General features: G+C 54.1%; 5 protein-coding genes across 5 annotated transcripts; 2 read left to right on the top strand and 3 right to left on the bottom strand.

The window, feature by feature from the left end:
* Positions 1–172: 172 nt before the first annotated feature.
* PG986_008739 (uncharacterized protein) lies at positions 173–5,634 on the top strand (the record flags this gene model as incomplete). The annotated part of the gene is made up of 10 exons (XM_066844961.1): positions 173–342; positions 401–497; positions 994–1,453; positions 1,658–1,954; positions 2,087–2,948; positions 2,999–3,346; positions 3,402–4,022; positions 4,082–4,982; positions 5,056–5,370; positions 5,455–5,634. The coding sequence occupies 10 exons, from the start codon at positions 173–175 to the stop codon at positions 5,632–5,634; spliced, it is 4,251 nt and encodes a 1,416-aa protein (XP_066697359.1).
* Positions 5,635–6,051: 417 nt separating this feature from the next.
* On the bottom strand, positions 6,052–8,097 carry PG986_008738 (cytochrome P450; the record flags this gene model as incomplete). Its single annotated transcript, XM_066844960.1, has 6 exons — positions 6,052–6,402; positions 6,454–7,073; positions 7,141–7,467; positions 7,713–7,762; positions 7,829–7,941; positions 8,017–8,097. 6 exons carry the CDS (start codon positions 8,095–8,097, stop codon positions 6,052–6,054), a joined length of 1,542 nt encoding a protein of 513 aa, XP_066697358.1.
* A 2,010-nt stretch (positions 8,098–10,107) lies between these two features.
* Positions 10,108–12,390, bottom strand: PG986_008737 (uncharacterized protein; the record flags this gene model as incomplete). Its single annotated transcript, XM_066844959.1, has 1 exon — positions 10,108–12,390. One exon carries the CDS (start codon positions 12,388–12,390, stop codon positions 10,108–10,110), a length of 2,283 nt encoding a protein of 760 aa, XP_066697357.1.
* A 753-nt stretch (positions 12,391–13,143) lies between these two features.
* PG986_008736 (uncharacterized protein) lies at positions 13,144–14,724 on the bottom strand (the record flags this gene model as incomplete). The annotated part of the gene is made up of 6 exons (XM_066844958.1): positions 13,144–13,581; positions 13,688–13,804; positions 14,069–14,185; positions 14,249–14,369; positions 14,446–14,504; positions 14,575–14,724. The coding sequence occupies 6 exons, from the start codon at positions 14,722–14,724 to the stop codon at positions 13,144–13,146; spliced, it is 1,002 nt and encodes a 333-aa protein (XP_066697356.1).
* A 1,315-nt stretch (positions 14,725–16,039) lies between these two features.
* Positions 16,040–16,246, top strand: PG986_008735 (uncharacterized protein; the record flags this gene model as incomplete). The annotated part of the gene is made up of 2 exons (XM_066844957.1): positions 16,040–16,069; positions 16,097–16,246. The coding sequence occupies 2 exons, from the start codon at positions 16,040–16,042 to the stop codon at positions 16,244–16,246; spliced, it is 180 nt and encodes a 59-aa protein (XP_066697355.1).
* Positions 16,247–16,410: the final 164 nt, after the last annotated feature.

Raw genomic sequence — 16,410 nt, 5'->3', positions numbered from 1 at the left:
GCATGGATCAAGCAGGAAGAAGCAAAACCTGAGACGGGCCAACTTGGAGACTTTATCAATATCTTTCCCAGACTTCTTACATCAGGGTCATTCATATCACTTCATAACCTAAAGAGTACCCAAGAACATTGAGGCGTGGACAGCTTTGCTGTCCACATTGCCAAGCGACATAATGGATATCCCCAAGGATCGTCAGAGTGCGAAGGCCCTGGTGGACAGGATCACAAGAGAACATGGATACGTCAGCGAAGAGGATCTGCGAGAACTCAAACCGGCACTGCGTCGCAAGATCGAAGAAGCTTTCCTCAATAAGGACCAAATGATCGGTTCCAGCGTCATCGCGTATGTTGCCTCATCCTCCTCCCTGCGTACCGAGCACTTCTCTAACCATCGCTTACAGCTTGTCAAAGAACTTGTACACGAGCAAAGCACGCTTCGTCTTTGAGCTGCTGCAAAATGCCGATGATAACAGCTACGAAAGGACCAAGCTGCTTGGAGTAGAACCATTTGTTTTATTTCAGGTTCACCCCCCGTTGCATAGTGGTCGAGTGCAATGAAGACGGGTTTACCCATGAGAACCTGTCTGCGATTTGCTCTGTCGGACAAAGCTCCAAGAAGGGAGCCCAAGGGTAAATAGGAGAAAAAGGCATTGGCTTCAAGTCGGTTTTCATGGCAGCTTGGATAGTCCACATCCAGTCCGGTGCTTTCTCTTTCTTCTTCACGCATAAGCCGGGCGGCTCCGGAATGGGCATGATCTCCCCCATTTGGGGGATGCAGATGAAGAGTTGCCCCCATCATCACTAACGAGGATCACACTCTATCTCCATGAAACCGGAGACGAGGCTGCGATGGAAAAGACACGCCAGACCATCGAAGCTCAGTTCGATGAGCTACAGGAGACGTTTCTGCTGTTCATGAAGAACTTGAAAAAATCCATGTCACCTTCCATGACGAGGGGGTGAGCGAATCTCGTCGACTTCGTACTCTGTTCAGAAGCCCTGGCCTAACTATGCAGTGCTGAGACGAAGCAAATCCAAGGATGACGTCACGGAGGATGAGGCCAGGTACTTTCATGTCACGACTCACGAGGCGACAAATCTCGCGAAAAACGACAACAGGACTTATTCAGACAAGGAAGAATCGTCGCGAGCATACTCCAAATCTCAGGTTATTCTTGCATTTCCTCTCACGGAAGCATCGGAACCCATAATCAAACCCCAGGACTTGTTTGTCTTTCTTCCTGTTCGGCCAACTGTCTTCCCCTTCTTGATCCAGGCCGACTTTGTCACTGATGCTGCACGACAAGACATCGTCAGGGATTCACTACGGAACTTGTCCCTTCTGGATGGGGTTGCCGATGCCTTCATAGAAGCAGTTCTTCAATTCTGCCGGCACGATATCTTGAGATACCAGTGGATGCGATACTTGCCAGACAAAGTGCAGAAGACATTAGGTACCCTATGAACTTCCTTGGTTGACAAAATCGCAACCCGACTCGAAAGGACACCTGTACTACGGGGCCGATTGCAACCTCACCGACCACGTCTAAACAGTGACATGTATCGCATTGTCGATGTGGTCCTGGATGACAAAGGGAACCCGCTATTTGAGGATATATAAAAAGATTGTATTCTTTCATCCAGCTACGCTAAAACAGACGAGTCCTTAGTCATTCCCTATGGCCTAAGGCAGGTATCGGTTCGAGATGTCTTGGACCTGGTCAGGCAAGATCTTGAGCAAGGCGAAAACTCTCGAATGCACTCACGAATGACAACGGAGTCCTGGCATGAGCGAGCTGCCGGATTAATCCAGCAGATATTCACGCTGAAGTGGCAAGACGGGATAGCGGAACTTCGGAAACTGCGTCTTCTTCCATTGGAAGACGGCACTTGGGAGTCTGCATCATCAGGCCCCGTATACTTCGCGCACGCTGGAACACTGGAAATTCCTCCAGGTATTAGCATACGTCTGATATCGGAACGCGCAACGACCCCCAATAGGAAAGTCCTGTTCGCGGATTTGGGGGTTAAAGAAGCCACTATAAGTCTCGTCCGAGAGTTAATCCTGCTGAGCTACTCAAACCCAGTGCTGCCCCCCTTTGGCTTGACAATTACGTCGAAGCGCCAACTTGAGTTCCTCTATCTCTCTCATCATCTGAAAGGTGATGAAAAGACCGACTACTCAGTGCTAGCCTTATTCGACCGAGAACGAAAGCTCCGTCGACCATCTGTTACAACTGTATACATCAAGAACCACGAACCGTATGGCCCCTGGGAACATTTCCAAAAAACAGTTGATGGTGCGCCAGGTCATGATGCTCCGTATTTCGTCCATGACGTGCACTTCCACAGTCTATACGGGCCCAATCCTGCGACCCCTCCAGGCCAAGGCCTGACGTGGCTGCAATGGTTCTATAGAGAGCTGAAGGTGGAAAGGCTCGTCAACATGGGTTCCAATGAACTGAGTCCAGACGGTCAGTATCTGCAGCGATATAGACCAAAAATGTTCCTGACCTGCTTTCGCTTGTGGGCCCAAGACAAGGCAGCTGGGTCGGTGCAATACCTCAGGACCACCGAGGTCCTCTGTCGTGGAAACCGACAAGTGCCGTTCCACCTCGCATACTTCCCCACAGATATACTACAACGACGCGTCGATCGGTTCCTTCCGCCTGGCGCCTTCTTTCCATGGCTCTGGCTGGATACCGAAGCCGCCCCCGAAGCCGTTCCGTCACAATGGAAGAGTTTCTTGAGCAAAGTGGGCGTCGGCATGCCCTCTTCGGACGTCGGCTTCGCGCTAGACATGTTCAAGTACTTCGTGGAGGCTGTCATGGGAATGGAAAACGGGAATGATGTCAGGATCTTCGAACTGTATGAGCACATTTCGATCGAGCTTCGCGGGGCAAGGACGGAGGAGGCAACGAACCAGGGAAACGCGACGGCCCAGATTCGGTAAGTTTACAATGCCATCAAGGCTCGCTGCAGGACGCTAACACACCCAGCAAATTCTTCGGCGAAAATAGATGCATCTACGTACCAAGAGTATCTGGGGAAGGCTGCACTTGGGCCTTTCCAAGTGAATGTGTGTGGAAGGCCCCGCAACCTCTGGTTTCCAAACAAGCTCTGGAGTGTCTTTACAAGAAAGACAAGAACTTTGCAAATTTCAAAAACCTGTCCCGCTTCTTCGCCGATACACTGGAAATCGGGAATTGCAACCCACATATCCTGATTGAAGAGTTGAGGGTCCTGCGCGGGTCGGAATGTGACGATGTTGACATGATAAGCGGTATTTATGCTGGATTGCAGGCCATGAAAGCCCGAATGATTGGTTCAATTCAGGATGATGTCCGGTAAGGATACAAGTATAACCAACTTGTTGATCAGCTGCTGATTTGGGCTCCCCAGGAATGCCTTCGAGGACGGCGCGCTGATCTACGTCCACCTTGATGACGACAGCTCGACATGGTACAAACCTTCGCAATGTGTCTGGTCCAGCGCGGCGAGACTCCGAGGAAGGGTATCGTTGAATGACGAATACGGCAAGTTCGAAGACTTGTTCGTGAACTTCCTCGGCGTCAGGCAAGTCGACCTCCAGATGGCGGTGGATGAGCTGGCAGAGATTGCAAGGAATCCAACAGCCACCCGCAAAGAGATTAAGGAGTCGATAAAAACGGTTAATTCCTTGCTTCCCAGTTCATCACACCCTCCAAGCCCGCGGGGCGTCGTGGAAGGTCGCGTATTTCCAATCAGAACCCCTTCTGGGATGACCACTGTTGTGTCAAGGGCTACCGAGTTCTTCGTAGCCGATCGCGAATCCCTCAGATCCGCATTCCACAACAAAGTGAAGTGCTTGGACTTCAGCCTCGAAGAAGTGGTGCGACTCCAACCCTTTCTGGAATGGGCGGGCCTCGAGTCTAGGTATCTTTCCAGGTGTGTAAGCGAGATGGCCTCCTTTCATGGAGGTGCGGCAAACTTGACTACCAACCCGGAACGCCAAATTCGCAACCGAGCTCATGCCCTGCTCAGGTGAGTTTCAACCCTTTTATCACCGTGGACCAACAGTGCTGACCGTTGCCCAATCGCAGAATCGCAAATCATTTCAACAGTCCTCGAGTGCAAGGCCTGAACGGCCAACATCTTCTCTATGACATCATGAAGAGTGCCGAGCTCTATGAAACGAACGGTATCTCTTCAGATCTCGTCCTTACCCAGGATAACGTTTCGCATACGGTCGAGGGCAAGATCCAGACTCTACATATTGACGAGAGCTGTGAAAGCCTCAAGGTCTATGTACCGCAAAGCAAAGACGACCAGGGGTACATCTTCACGAATGTACTTTCCCAACGGCTGTTCGAGTGGATGGTGGAGCACCCAGTAACGCACATATCCGGAGGTACCAGGGATATGATCAAGGACGGGGTGACGGCAACCCGGGATATTATGCTTGCCCCGCTCTCGCGGCTGGACCGGGCTCTGGACTACAACGGAATCGCCATGATCGAGATTGAGAATACCGACGAAAGCACGGTGGTGGCCGTGCCAGAATACCCGATAACCCCAGTGGAAGTCGCGGGAGAAAGTCCAGCGCCAGCTGACAGCGACTCTGATCGTCCCCGCACACCAAGCTCAGTCAACGCTGGTTCGCCGCCGGGCCCACTGGCTGTAGGAACCCCAGGTAGAAGTGTGTTGTCTTCGCCATCGGGAGGGCAGCGCGATGCACCTAGCAGGCGTTTGTCTAGCTCGCCGTCTGCGACCCAGAGTGGCGCCACCCCGGTACCGGGTGGAGTGATAACTCGGGAATATGTGACCTTGTTGGGCAAAGTAATCGAACATGGGAGGAAGAACTCCCTACCAGTCCGTGGGGATTTCGAGAGGGGTTTCTTCATATACGAGATTCCCGGCACCGGTGGTTCAACGAACTGGGGTCTGGGCGCTCTGTCTCCGCTAGAGCGAGACTCCAAGGTCGGGGCAGCAGGCGAGCTTTATGTAAGTTCAAGTCGAAGTCCATCCAATGTGCTCCCCCTCTCAATTTCACTGTAACTGACCCGTAACAACCCAGGTGTTCGAGCTACTGGCCAATCTAAACCGACCGCGCAGCCTGCCCGGCTTCTCTAGAGCCAATTGGCAGAGTAACATTCGAAGCCACGTAACTCTCCACCCGGAGTATCGCACAATGCCTCCCTGGCTAGGGAGAGAGACGTCGGACCTGGTTTATAACGACACTGAGGGCGCGTTGACGGAATGCCTCATTGCCCGCGGCTTTCTGCGGCGGGACGTTTGGCCTGGCGCACGACCGCAGTACTTTTTGGAGGTGAAGACAACCACATCGACTTGCGACACGCCGTTCTTCGTGAGCAAGGCACAGTACAGAAGAGTAAGCTTCCCTTTGACAGTACCAGACGCCCAATCAGATGAAGGGAAAAAAAAGACAAAAAGAATGCTGACCGCGCACTTCTAGATGCAAGAGAATACTACGACTATGGGAAACAGAGATAAGATTTATGTCATATTCCGGGTCTACAACCTCGGGTACGACAACATGGACGTCAGGATCTACATTGACCCGGAAGAATTGAGGGTCTCGGAGAGACTCAAGTTCACTGCCGAGTCTTGGTCGGTGGTACCGGTGTATGGCTGAGAGAATACAAGAAACGACGCCTGTATGGTTTTCATTGGTCTCGGGAGAAGATGGTTTCCTTGGATATGTATGACTCAGATTGATTAGTACCAATTCGTTTCCATAACTGTATGCTGGTGACTAATTGCTTCCTCATGTGGTCCTGCCATAGTTACGCCGTTCAGCGAATTGCACTATCATTGAATGTTGCTTTTCCCAAGGCATGATGCCCACGGGTTTTGAGAAGAGGTGCGCTTCTTTTCGAAGGCTGAACTTGAAGGATACAACAAGATATTGTTGTTTAGGGGGGTGGGGGGGCAATTGGAGCATAACTAGGATGTTTTCTATCAAGTGAAGCTGCACCAAAATCCAGAGGCTCAGCTTTCCCCCCTTTTGCCTCCCCCACTGTTTGCTCTCACCGCGGCGCCAAGTATTTACTCATGCCATCGCCGCTGTTCGAGTAGCCTTGAGTCTGACCCAGAACGGCGGTCTCTCCCAGAACGTCAACCACTTGAAGTCCTTCTCAAACGACAAGTCCCCGAAGCCTGGCGCCGCTTCGAGGTCGATATGCCACAGGAATTTGGCGATGAACAGCCGGACCACGGCCATGGCGATGGGACCGCCCGGGCAGCCTCGCGGGCCCTGGCTGAAGGGCTTGGAGGCCACCAGGTTGTCACCTTTGAAGGTGGGGTCGAACCGGGGGTGGTCTGGTGATAGCCATCGTTCTGGGCGGAAGCTGAGGGGGTCGGTGAAGTAGCGTCGGCTTCGCGCTGCGGCGAAGTAGCTTATCTGGCAGATGACCTAGCAGTCCGACGTTCAGCAAATCATCATAAGGCGCACATTGTATATAAATTCTTCGAGGGCTGACAAATAAACGGGAGCTATGAAGTAACCTACTTCTTTAGGGATGTATTTGCCGTCGAGAACAGCACCGGGACTGACGCGCGGCAAACCGTCGACCGTCGCCTTATGGAGTCGGAGACTCTCCCGCTGGCAAGCCTGGAGGTACTTGAGAGTCGCGGTACTCTCCGTGTTCATCGAGTCGGAGGTCGCAAACGCAGTCCGTACCTCGTCCACCAAAGTCGCATATGCGTCAGGCGACCCGAGGAGGAAGAAGATCAGAGAGTAGAACTGATCAGCCAGCGGCTGCCAGCTGGCCAAGAGTAGCTGCCCTGCCACATTCTCAAGGTGATAGATGTGCTTCCTGTCTTGCGGCACGGGCTGGTGGGCGGGGATGAGCTGCTCGAAGTAGTCCAGGCGGTCCGTCTGGCCGCGACGCTCGATGCGCGTCTTGACGTCCTCGGTGTTCATCCTTATGAGCTTGGGCATCAAGAGCCAGACGGAGGGCGGGATGGTGAGGTACATCAGGGGGCTGAGGAGACGGAACTTCCGGGTGACCTCGCTCATCGTGATGAAGAGGTTCAGCTTCAATGTGGCGCTTAGGAGCACTGAACCCTTCACTGGTTCAGGTGTTAGCGGAATGATTGGAGAAAAGAAGGGATACAGGGGGTTTGGGTGCTTGCTTACTGTCTCGCACCTGGCCCATGTCGCGGCCGTAGGTCATGTCTGCGGAGAGATCCAACGCCAACCAGTCCGACCAGCGTTGCAACTCGACCCCGTTACCTCGCACGCCGACCTCCCTCATCCTTTGAATAAATAAGTCGACATGTTTGAGAATAGTCGCCTCTCTCGCCTTGGGGTTCCTCATGCTGAACGCAGGGGCGAGCTTCTTGGCGATTGCGCGATGCCTAACGGGGCCAGTCTCGCCCGAGATGCCGCCGTCGCCGGTATCTAAGGCGTCGTAGCCGACTTGGACGAAGAGCTCGAGGTTCTTGTCTTGCGCGAGGTATATGTCTGTCCCAATGTATGAGTCAGCATCCCAGACGTTGAATAACAATGTAATAAAACGGTGGGTGACAGTGGAATAAACGCTGGGTGACAGTGTAGTCGACTGGGGCGGGAGCTAGCTAACCTTTTGCCGCCTTTCGCGTGAGAAACACGAGCTCATTTGGAGCAACACGAACAACGTTGCTTAGTTGATGATTAACAGTTACTTGCATTCATCCATGTGTGACAAGCAGTGTCTCTTGGATGCCTACCGTGTTGCTTGAGCGCATCCTCAATTATCCAAGGGTATCTTCCAGTTGTCCTAATGATATCTTGTCAGTTTCACCGCCACAGTCAGATGCTAGCTGCCGAGGGGTACAATCCATACCTAGCATAAGCCCACCAGAGATCAGTGACGGCGGCGACTCTCAGCCCTGGGTATCTTGAAAGCGGGTGGAATGTCAGTCTGTAGACGACCACAGCCATGTAGTAGGCAATGGTCTGTATGAAAGAAGGAAGAGTCGAATATATTAGCAGTGAACGAGTAGACCTCGACGTACGGCTAGGTAGACTCACCAATGCAGCGATTGAGGGCAGGAGCTTGCTATTGCTCAAAGTACCCCTTACCCAACCAACAAAGTCCTCTGAAAGGGCCATCGTTGGAGTGAGAATAGCGAAGCAGTAGTGATTGAAAGGTCGTCGATCTGCGAATCCGCCACTGGACCATCGCGAAGGAGATGGACTTCATCAGCGCCATCGTCGGACGAGCGCGAGCGGTACTCGCAGGCACGTTGGGGCGACATACAACCGGAGCCTTAGGTAGCTAACCCCCCTTGCTGCCCTAGCTACCCCTAGCTACCGCCCCCATGCGCTGTAGTAGCGGGGTTGGTACACCAATTGGGCCATTGACTGTGGTAAGTTTAAGTGCAATGATTTCGCTGTAGACGTGGTCCAACCCGCATTCAAGAAAATGAAAACGTGATTCGAACAAGGAAGGAAAGAAAATGAGTTCGCTACGAACAGGCCACAAACTGGTAGCCGTGCTACCAGGGCCTACAGAACGCGAGAGACGACCAAACATAGGCCTTGAGGCGGCAAGGGGAGTAGCTTGAGGGGCAGCATTGCGATGGGACCAAAGCTAATATGGCACCAAGTCAGCATTGGTCGAGGCATGGGACAATAACTTGCAACGTACTCTAGAGGCGCGAGAATGATATCTTTAAAGATGAGGGTGAGCTGCACCGAGGTACTCTTCTTGATAGAGATACCTTGTAGTGAATGTATAGTTTGTCGTCGGTGGTAGTGTATAATGAATATTGCACTTGGAAGCGAGCGACAGCGGTGAAAGATGGTAGTGATGTAGAGAGAAGAATGTAAAGAGAGGAGGGAGACTCACCGAGAACGTAAGAGATAACCCAACGGACAGTGCCGGAATTCCGCGAAATTCGAGAGAAGCAAATACGAGTGCCTTCTGACACTGACCGAGGACCAAGCAGTCACACTCTCACGTCGAGGACCTACTGGAAGAACGGAGGCGCGATGCGTCGGAGCTTTTGTTGTTAGTCTCTTTGACCCGCCCCTCTGCCTCCGGAATAGATAACCGAACATCCGCCAAGAATCAGTGCTCACGCCCGCCGCGCCGTCCGTTCGGCGGTCTTGTGGCGGCGAAGCTCGTCTCGGAGTTGGATGTGGTGGTGGGAGCCGGGCTTTGTGGGGATTGGGGAGGGAGGTCGTCGGGCAGCTAGACTCGCCGAGAACGCGACGTGCCTGTCCATGGAATCAGTGCAAGAAAAGGGACCCCCCCTCTCTCTATGTGTCTTGGAAGTCTACGAGTGCCGTCTGACTTGACACAATGAGGACTTGCTACATTCCTACCAGGAGCTCTTTTTTAAAGCAGGGTAAACAGGTAGGCATGTACAGGAATGGATTGGAAGGTGCGCATGTGGTCACTGGTACCTGCAGGCTGGAAGGTGCCAGCTTTCCCTTCTTTCCAAACTGGGTAGATGAGAACGAGAGACTGCGGATCACTAAACCTGGCAACTCAAAGCTTCTATTGCAGTTGCCTGACCATCAGTGCAACCCAAGATATCTACGACGACCTGCCGTTGAGTGGCCTATGGCCATGGCAAAGGAAGTCGGAAACGATAGGGGAGAGCGCCCACAAGCAGCTACGACGGCCTTGCAAGTGCTTGATCCACAGGTCCGTTTAGTACATGACGGGGTACGCTGCACGCCCAACAGGTGGCACCTCTCTGTTCGACATACGACCCTGCGGTCTCACCCACGGCAATGTGGCCAAGTGCATGGCCTGGTCTATCGGGAACCGAATGATCGATCACTTCGATCGAGCAACCACCCCGCGAGACGACATTGATTGCGTCTACGATTACTTGCCGTTGCGGGGACTGTGGCCGTGGCCGAAGACGCTGGATTGAAAGGATGGAGGAGAGCGTTTAGGCGAGGTACTTTTGATTGTCGACCGCCCATATTCTTAGATTATTAGGTATCGCCGAGGGGCAATTACCCCCTGCGCTGAAGCGAGGTCTGTAGTACACCAATTGACTGCTGTGCGACGGATAAATCTGCTCTACTTTCTGCCCCGCGACTGTACTTTAGGTGCATAGCTGCCAAAGAAACAGGCACTCGCCGATCCTTGCATTATGCCAACTATCGTGGACCAAATTCGGCCCGCCCATTGTGTCGTCTTCGAATGATCCCGGGCAGCCCTGGCCCTTTTCGCGGACCGTGCAAGGCTTTAGTCACCTCCTTATCTGTGAGATCGTGACTGTGCGCCAGGATCTCCAGCGTCCGATCGGACATTATTTGAGCCACAGCCAACCAAATGTTGCCCAGAAGCGTCGCCTTCGTTTGGCTTAGAAATGCGGGCAGAGCGACGGCGAGCAAGACGAACAGGTGGACGGCGATCACGGCGAGCACGCTGACGAGACCAAAGCGACTGGTCGGAATGGTGACCTCGGTCGCCACGGTGTACGACACCGGCGCCGTCGTGTTCCACCGGTAGTCCTCGTCGAAATGCAGCATTTGGATGAGCGTGGTCGAGAGCGACTGGACGGCCAAGGCCGGGTTGTCGGCGGTCGCGAGGACGTCGAGGACCAGGCAGGCGTGCGCCTGCTGCAGCTTCCGCTCGCTCTTATCCACCATGGTGATCAGCTGCCGGTTCACCGACAATGGGAGGGTCCGTGAGCGGAACAGCGCCGCGCCCAATCCGCCGACGACGACGCCGTCGCGATGGCTGCTGTTGCCGGACACGATGAAGCGGTTGTGGCAGCGCCCGTCTTGGAACGCGAGAGAAAGCACGCCGCGCTCTTGCAAGCTCTGTTCGTCCGGATAAACCCCCATATGTCCCCGTATCTGTAGCGTCGGCTCCTGAGAGGCTAGCAAAGGCTTAGACGCCGACCTGGTGTACCCTAGCTTGGGCTCGAGCGAGGAAGAGTTGGCCGACATGATCACTGGCTGTCCAGTCGTGGGTAAGCCGTCCATGGTGAGGCAGGCCGATATGCTGAACACATCCTTGCCGGAAGGACTCACCAACTCCGTCCACGATGCCCGACCTCGCTGCTGCCAGCCCGGAGGCCACACATCTGCTGATATGTTGACCAATGTCTTCAGATCCGCAAGGGTCTCGTCCGCCTCGGATTCGGTTCCATTGCGCGCGAAGTTCCACCGGACCAGCACATAGCGCCCAGCCATCTCGTCGTAAAGAGGCTGAACATCCTCTGTGGGAGCCGTAAGGGAGATGTCGGAGTCCAGTATGCAGATAGAGGCGCCGTCACGGTATGGCACTGTGCACGTGAACGGCGCCTGGGTTGCACTATCGTGAGCGCCGAATTTCAGGCCTGCGTAGGTCTCGTTGGTGGGGTCGAACTCCACCGTACCGTGGAGCTCCGCCGTGTCGTAGTAGTCGTTCGTGGCAAAGCTGATGTGCAACAACTTTGGGTTCAGGCAAACAACTCTGGCGTCCCAGGTATTAGCGGTGCCCTCATAGTGACGCAGGCTTTCCCTAAATACCTGATCGGACGACGGGATCGCGGCCCGGAAGACTCGACCAGTGTCAGTGAAGGTAGTATCACCGATGGTGGTGACGCTTCTAGGCGACTCCTTGTCTTCGGCAAACCGCCACCAGTTCGCCGGAGCGGAGCCATAGCCGTAGTTGTTACTGTCCCCTCCGATGACGAAACCCCCTATGATGAGGTTGTCGAGCGCCGGCGGGGCGGGAATAGGGGTAATGTTGAAGTCGGAAAGGAGGATCGTCGACGTCAGTTGACTGATGAGCGTCAAACCCGAACTCAGGGCTATCACGGCCGCGCACAATACCCCAGTCCAGCGGGGCCGACCTCGTTTCAGAAGATTCCGACGTAGCAGACTGAAGGGGGGCACTCTAATGGCCCGCAAGACTGATAACACGGGTAGGTCCTCCAGATTGGCGCCGGCCGACTCGAGAAGGACCGATGCCACCATCGAGGTGACCAGTGCTGACTGAGCTGTGATCGCGGAGCGAATGATGGTTGCGCAGATGGTGATGCTCCGTGTCGCCCAGTTAGAGAAGACGATGCTGGTCCACACCCGGCCGGGGTCCTGGTGCTTGGCAATATGCCTTGCCCCTTGCCAGAGAAAGACAAGGAAGCACGGCGTACCGAGAAGGCAGAGGGTCCCAACAAGTAGAGTAAGTAGCCCTGTGATACCCAGCTTGTGGCGGATGTTCCGGCCCCCATGGCGATGGAGATCAGGGAGCGTCGAGCCTTCCGAGATGTCAGAGCTTGTGTATGGGTCGGGGATGAACTCGTCGCGGGATGGGTCGAAAGTACGTCTCTCCTCGGACGATTCGGCCACGAATTCCTCTATCTGGAAGCTGGCTGAGATCCGCGACTGGTCTGGTGGTGTCGACCAGTCTATGGGGTTATGCCTCTCTTGCATGAGTTGTGAAGTCATGGCTGTAGTAGATGACTAAGGGTCAATCGCAATAAAGGATTTGAGTATATGTCGTTAAGTAGATAGAGACATAATCAAGCCGATCCATGTGGTACACTGACAGATGTTGGATATACCGGCTCTCTAATATAGTTCCTGTTCGCATAAGGCTATCCAACCACATCAATCCAGTGGTAGTATCAACGATCATGCACTCCAGCCACCCCAAAGTTGCATTATTTGATGACTTGACATTCGTGGTGTAGTCGTCCTTCAGTATACTTTGTCGTCCAAAGTCGACTTGGCCAGTTCACAGTGCAAGGCCTTGGGGCCAAGCCACCCCTTGAAATCTTTTCATTGGTCAGCATCGACTCGGAGGCCACCGTTCCTATTTCTGACAGCGGGCGCCACGGGCGGATGGCTGAGGGGGCCAGCATGTATGCGCCCTGCTTACTTAATGGTAGAGCAAACCCGTCAGCCGCCACGCTGACATTGAGCCAACGTGGTAGTAAGCTGTCGGGTGATAACACGCTCAGAACGGGACCGAACGTTGGCATGACCACGAGGCTGCGCTATATATAGTGTTTATCTGAGCTAGGCACCCAGCTGCCAAGACTCGAGGACCGCCGAGATGATGGCTGGTGGCGCCCCTTTTCCTTGGCATCGATGGAGGCTATTGTTGTATGATGGATGTACCAATTGTGCCAATGCAGTTCTATCACTCAGACAATCAGTTTGAATTGCACAGACAGCCTACAACGTGCCGCCTTTCCTTCAGTATGTAACACCCTTGACCGACGACGAGTGCCGAATATGGACATCCCGCTTGACATGGATCTTCCGCTCGTCCGGCCAATGGTCTCCCTTCCGCGGTTCATGAATCCGCTCCGTACTCGACGCAGCCTCGCAGTCGACAATGGTCCGGTCGTGCGCGAGCCACGTATCCATCTCGTGCGGGTGCCGGTACTTGTTCTTCGGGTGCCTGCGGTCCTTCAGCTCCGTGTGCCCGGCCGGCACTTGGCCCGACCCATCGCCGCGATCGCCGCCAGCCCTCGCCCCTTTCCCGCTCGATCCGAAGTGCGACCCGTAGGTGCTGCCGGTGCGGCGCCAGAAGGAGGACCGGAACACGGCGACGAAGATGGGGGCGTTGACGACGAAGCAGGAGACGAGGCATTCGCGGCAGGCCCAGAAGGAGGGGGCGGCGCCGACTTTCTGTAAGCGAGGTAGGTGGATGAGGAGTCAGTAGGAGGTGTTCCACTCGGATCCGGTAGGGGGCAAATAGGGGTTGCGATGCCGGGGGATACGGGGCGGAACCTACTCCGGTCATGGAGAAGTAGACTCGCATGACTGCTGCGATCATGGTGAAAACGCTCGCACACAAGATCACCACAATACCGATCTTCTTTGCCCAGTGCATCGGGGCGTGGCGGAGGAGCTGGTGGCATTCCTTGATGTTAGCAAACGCGGATCGGTCAACACTGGGACGTAACATACCGGGATCGGAATGGCCGCAATGCTGAGGTCTGTCAAGCAGTTCATGACTAAAACTGCCATGTAGAGCCCGGGGGTGTCGGGATGGTATCGCGCTTGAATACTATCAGTATCGTGCGGTTGGATAGCAGGAAGGCCGTGTGCTTCCGGGATCCGGATAGATCTGCCAGTACTTGTGAAAGGGGATACAACAGGTCGTAACAATCACAACAATAATCAAGTAGCAAGTGATGAAGATGACCATCATGGGCTTGATCAGGCGTTCGACCAAAAGGCCGCGGGTCAAGCGCTTCAGGAGAAACAGGATGCACAGCTTCTCCGTCCACTGTCGACAAATAGGGGAAGTGAGCGTTGAGAGCTTCGGCTGTGGGAGAACTGGCCGACTTACAACGAATCCTGGGTAGGTGAACCATCCGACCAAAAACCATTTGGATCCAACCGCCAGAGACTCGGCCAGCTCAGGGGTTTTGGTCACAATCTGCAGTCGCGCGGCTTCGTTTGGAGGTACCCTATTGACGATCTGAGATGCTATTCGTGTTTGGGGAGCAAGAGAGCCTCAATGATTCCAGGGACTGATGGACTTACCGATTGTGCCCGTTTTCTGCAACGCCCTGGACCGCAAATGACATAACCGTAATGATGACCTACCGAAGGCCGCATATGTGTCAGTAGGCTGAGTAGACACCGTTGCACAGAATGGAGCCGAGGACTTACAAAAGCCAGAACAGACAAGTAATCGTCTCCATCGAGGCGACGAACACCTTGAACACGAATGCGCACCGCGAGCCGGGAGAAGAGGATGAGCGTGATGGCACCATACTCGGCCCACTGTTCAATAACGAAGGACTTGGTTTCCGGGTCCATTGTCGTGGCTTGGAATCCCCAACGGTAAGAGTGATAAGGTGGGAGTGTACAGAAGGTTGGAAACTCTTATTGGGGGGGCTTATATCACCCCTACTCTCCCAAGCAGTTCGCACAGGCAAGCATCTCGGCATCGAGCACCTCCGCGTTGATGATCCCTGAGGTCCAAACAGTCGGTAAATGATTGAAATGACAGCTTGCTCCAGGACACAGACTTTGGGCGACCAGGATTTCATGTTTTGGCGTTAGCAAGTCTGGCAGGGCTCCCAGGAGCATACACCGCATTTCGATCTGTCACATTAGAAGCAATGCAATTCATGTTACTTGGACCCGAACGCCAGGCTGTGTATTAGGTGATTGCCGGGGGGGACCTGGTGGCTGGGCAGCTTGTTGCTTCCAGTTACATAGGCTATCTTCAGGAGTACAACTGACAGATAAGAATGCGTGGAATTGTCGAGTGCTCGAGTCACATTCAGCTGGCCGACAGCCGGTCCGGGGCCGTGATATGTCACATTCCAACAGGAAGCGAGGACGTCGAGGGCTTCTCCGAGGTCGCGTCAGGGATATGATACGGGTTCTTGGCGCACATTGTCAGTGGCAGGCTGGCCGCATCGACAGAAAGCTCCCGTCAACCTGTCAATGTCGGTGCATGAAATGGTCGCGGATCTCGCCGTCGATAACCGAAAAGAAAGAAGTAGGACGGACTCTCGATTCGACATGTTGCAGTGCCGTTCGCGTCTATTTCTGGCAAGCGTCCTGCCGCATGATCATCGGAACCGAATTTCTCGTCAGCCTTTACCACTTCTTACTCAGCAAATACTCACCACCTGTTGGGCCAGACGACTCCGACTCCGCAGCTAATCCCCCGGGCTGCCAAACTGCCCCCTGTAATTGGTGCGGGGCACCACCGTAGGCAGGTTGTTTAAAATGTCAACGCCACGGATGCAGGCGCCCCATTCAACATGCATTATCACACAACTTCAGGCTCCAATGTTCGCACGATACAGTGGCCGTAGCACAGGTCCCATTGCCGTCAAACCATTGCCACTTTGTCCAACCATCTGTGTGGAGACTGACCAAGGACCCCGGGTACGGCTTGCAACGGCGAGGTGAGGGATGATGTAAGGGGAGGGAGCCGTTCGAGGCAAATACATCGTCGATTGGGGGCAAAGGAGCGACGTCCCCTGACCTTGATATACGGCGTGACACAGGCCACTTGATAGAGAGCTGAGAATTAATCCTAGGAATCCTGTAGAGGTCGGTCAGTGCCGTGGTTTCCTAATAAACGCCACGCTGCACCGTTGTAACGCACATTGACATGTCCCAATCTCGCTTGAACATCATCTCAGTAAGAACCTACCACATCGACTTCTAGCAAACATGGCAAAACTTCTCAGCGGAACGGCCTTCATCACAGGCGCTGCTTCAGGTGAGTGACGTGCCCCTCGTGCCCCTCCTCTCTTCCCTGAGCAGCTTCATGCAGGGCGCGTCTCTGGTGGTGGACGGTGGGTTCACGGTGACGTGATCATGTTGCAGTGGAACTTGGGGGTAGAGTTGGTGATTGCAAGTAGTGTAGCAGGGGTGAATTGGTTTATTGAAGAGGATAATCAGAAACACTTTTGCGGCCAATTGTGCTTTGCGACATTACATCCTTGGAGTTGATTTGGTAAGGGACTGCTGAAGGTCCCT

The sequence above is a fragment of the Apiospora aurea genome, assembly GCF_038362705.1.
Source record: "Apiospora aurea strain CBS 24483 chromosome Unknown utg000006l_segment0_segment0, whole genome shotgun sequence".
Classification (NCBI taxonomy): Eukaryota; Fungi; Ascomycota; class Sordariomycetes; order Amphisphaeriales; family Apiosporaceae; genus Apiospora; species Apiospora aurea.
Note: the sequence above shows the minus strand (reverse complement) of the source record. Positions and strands in the feature narration are given on the sequence as shown.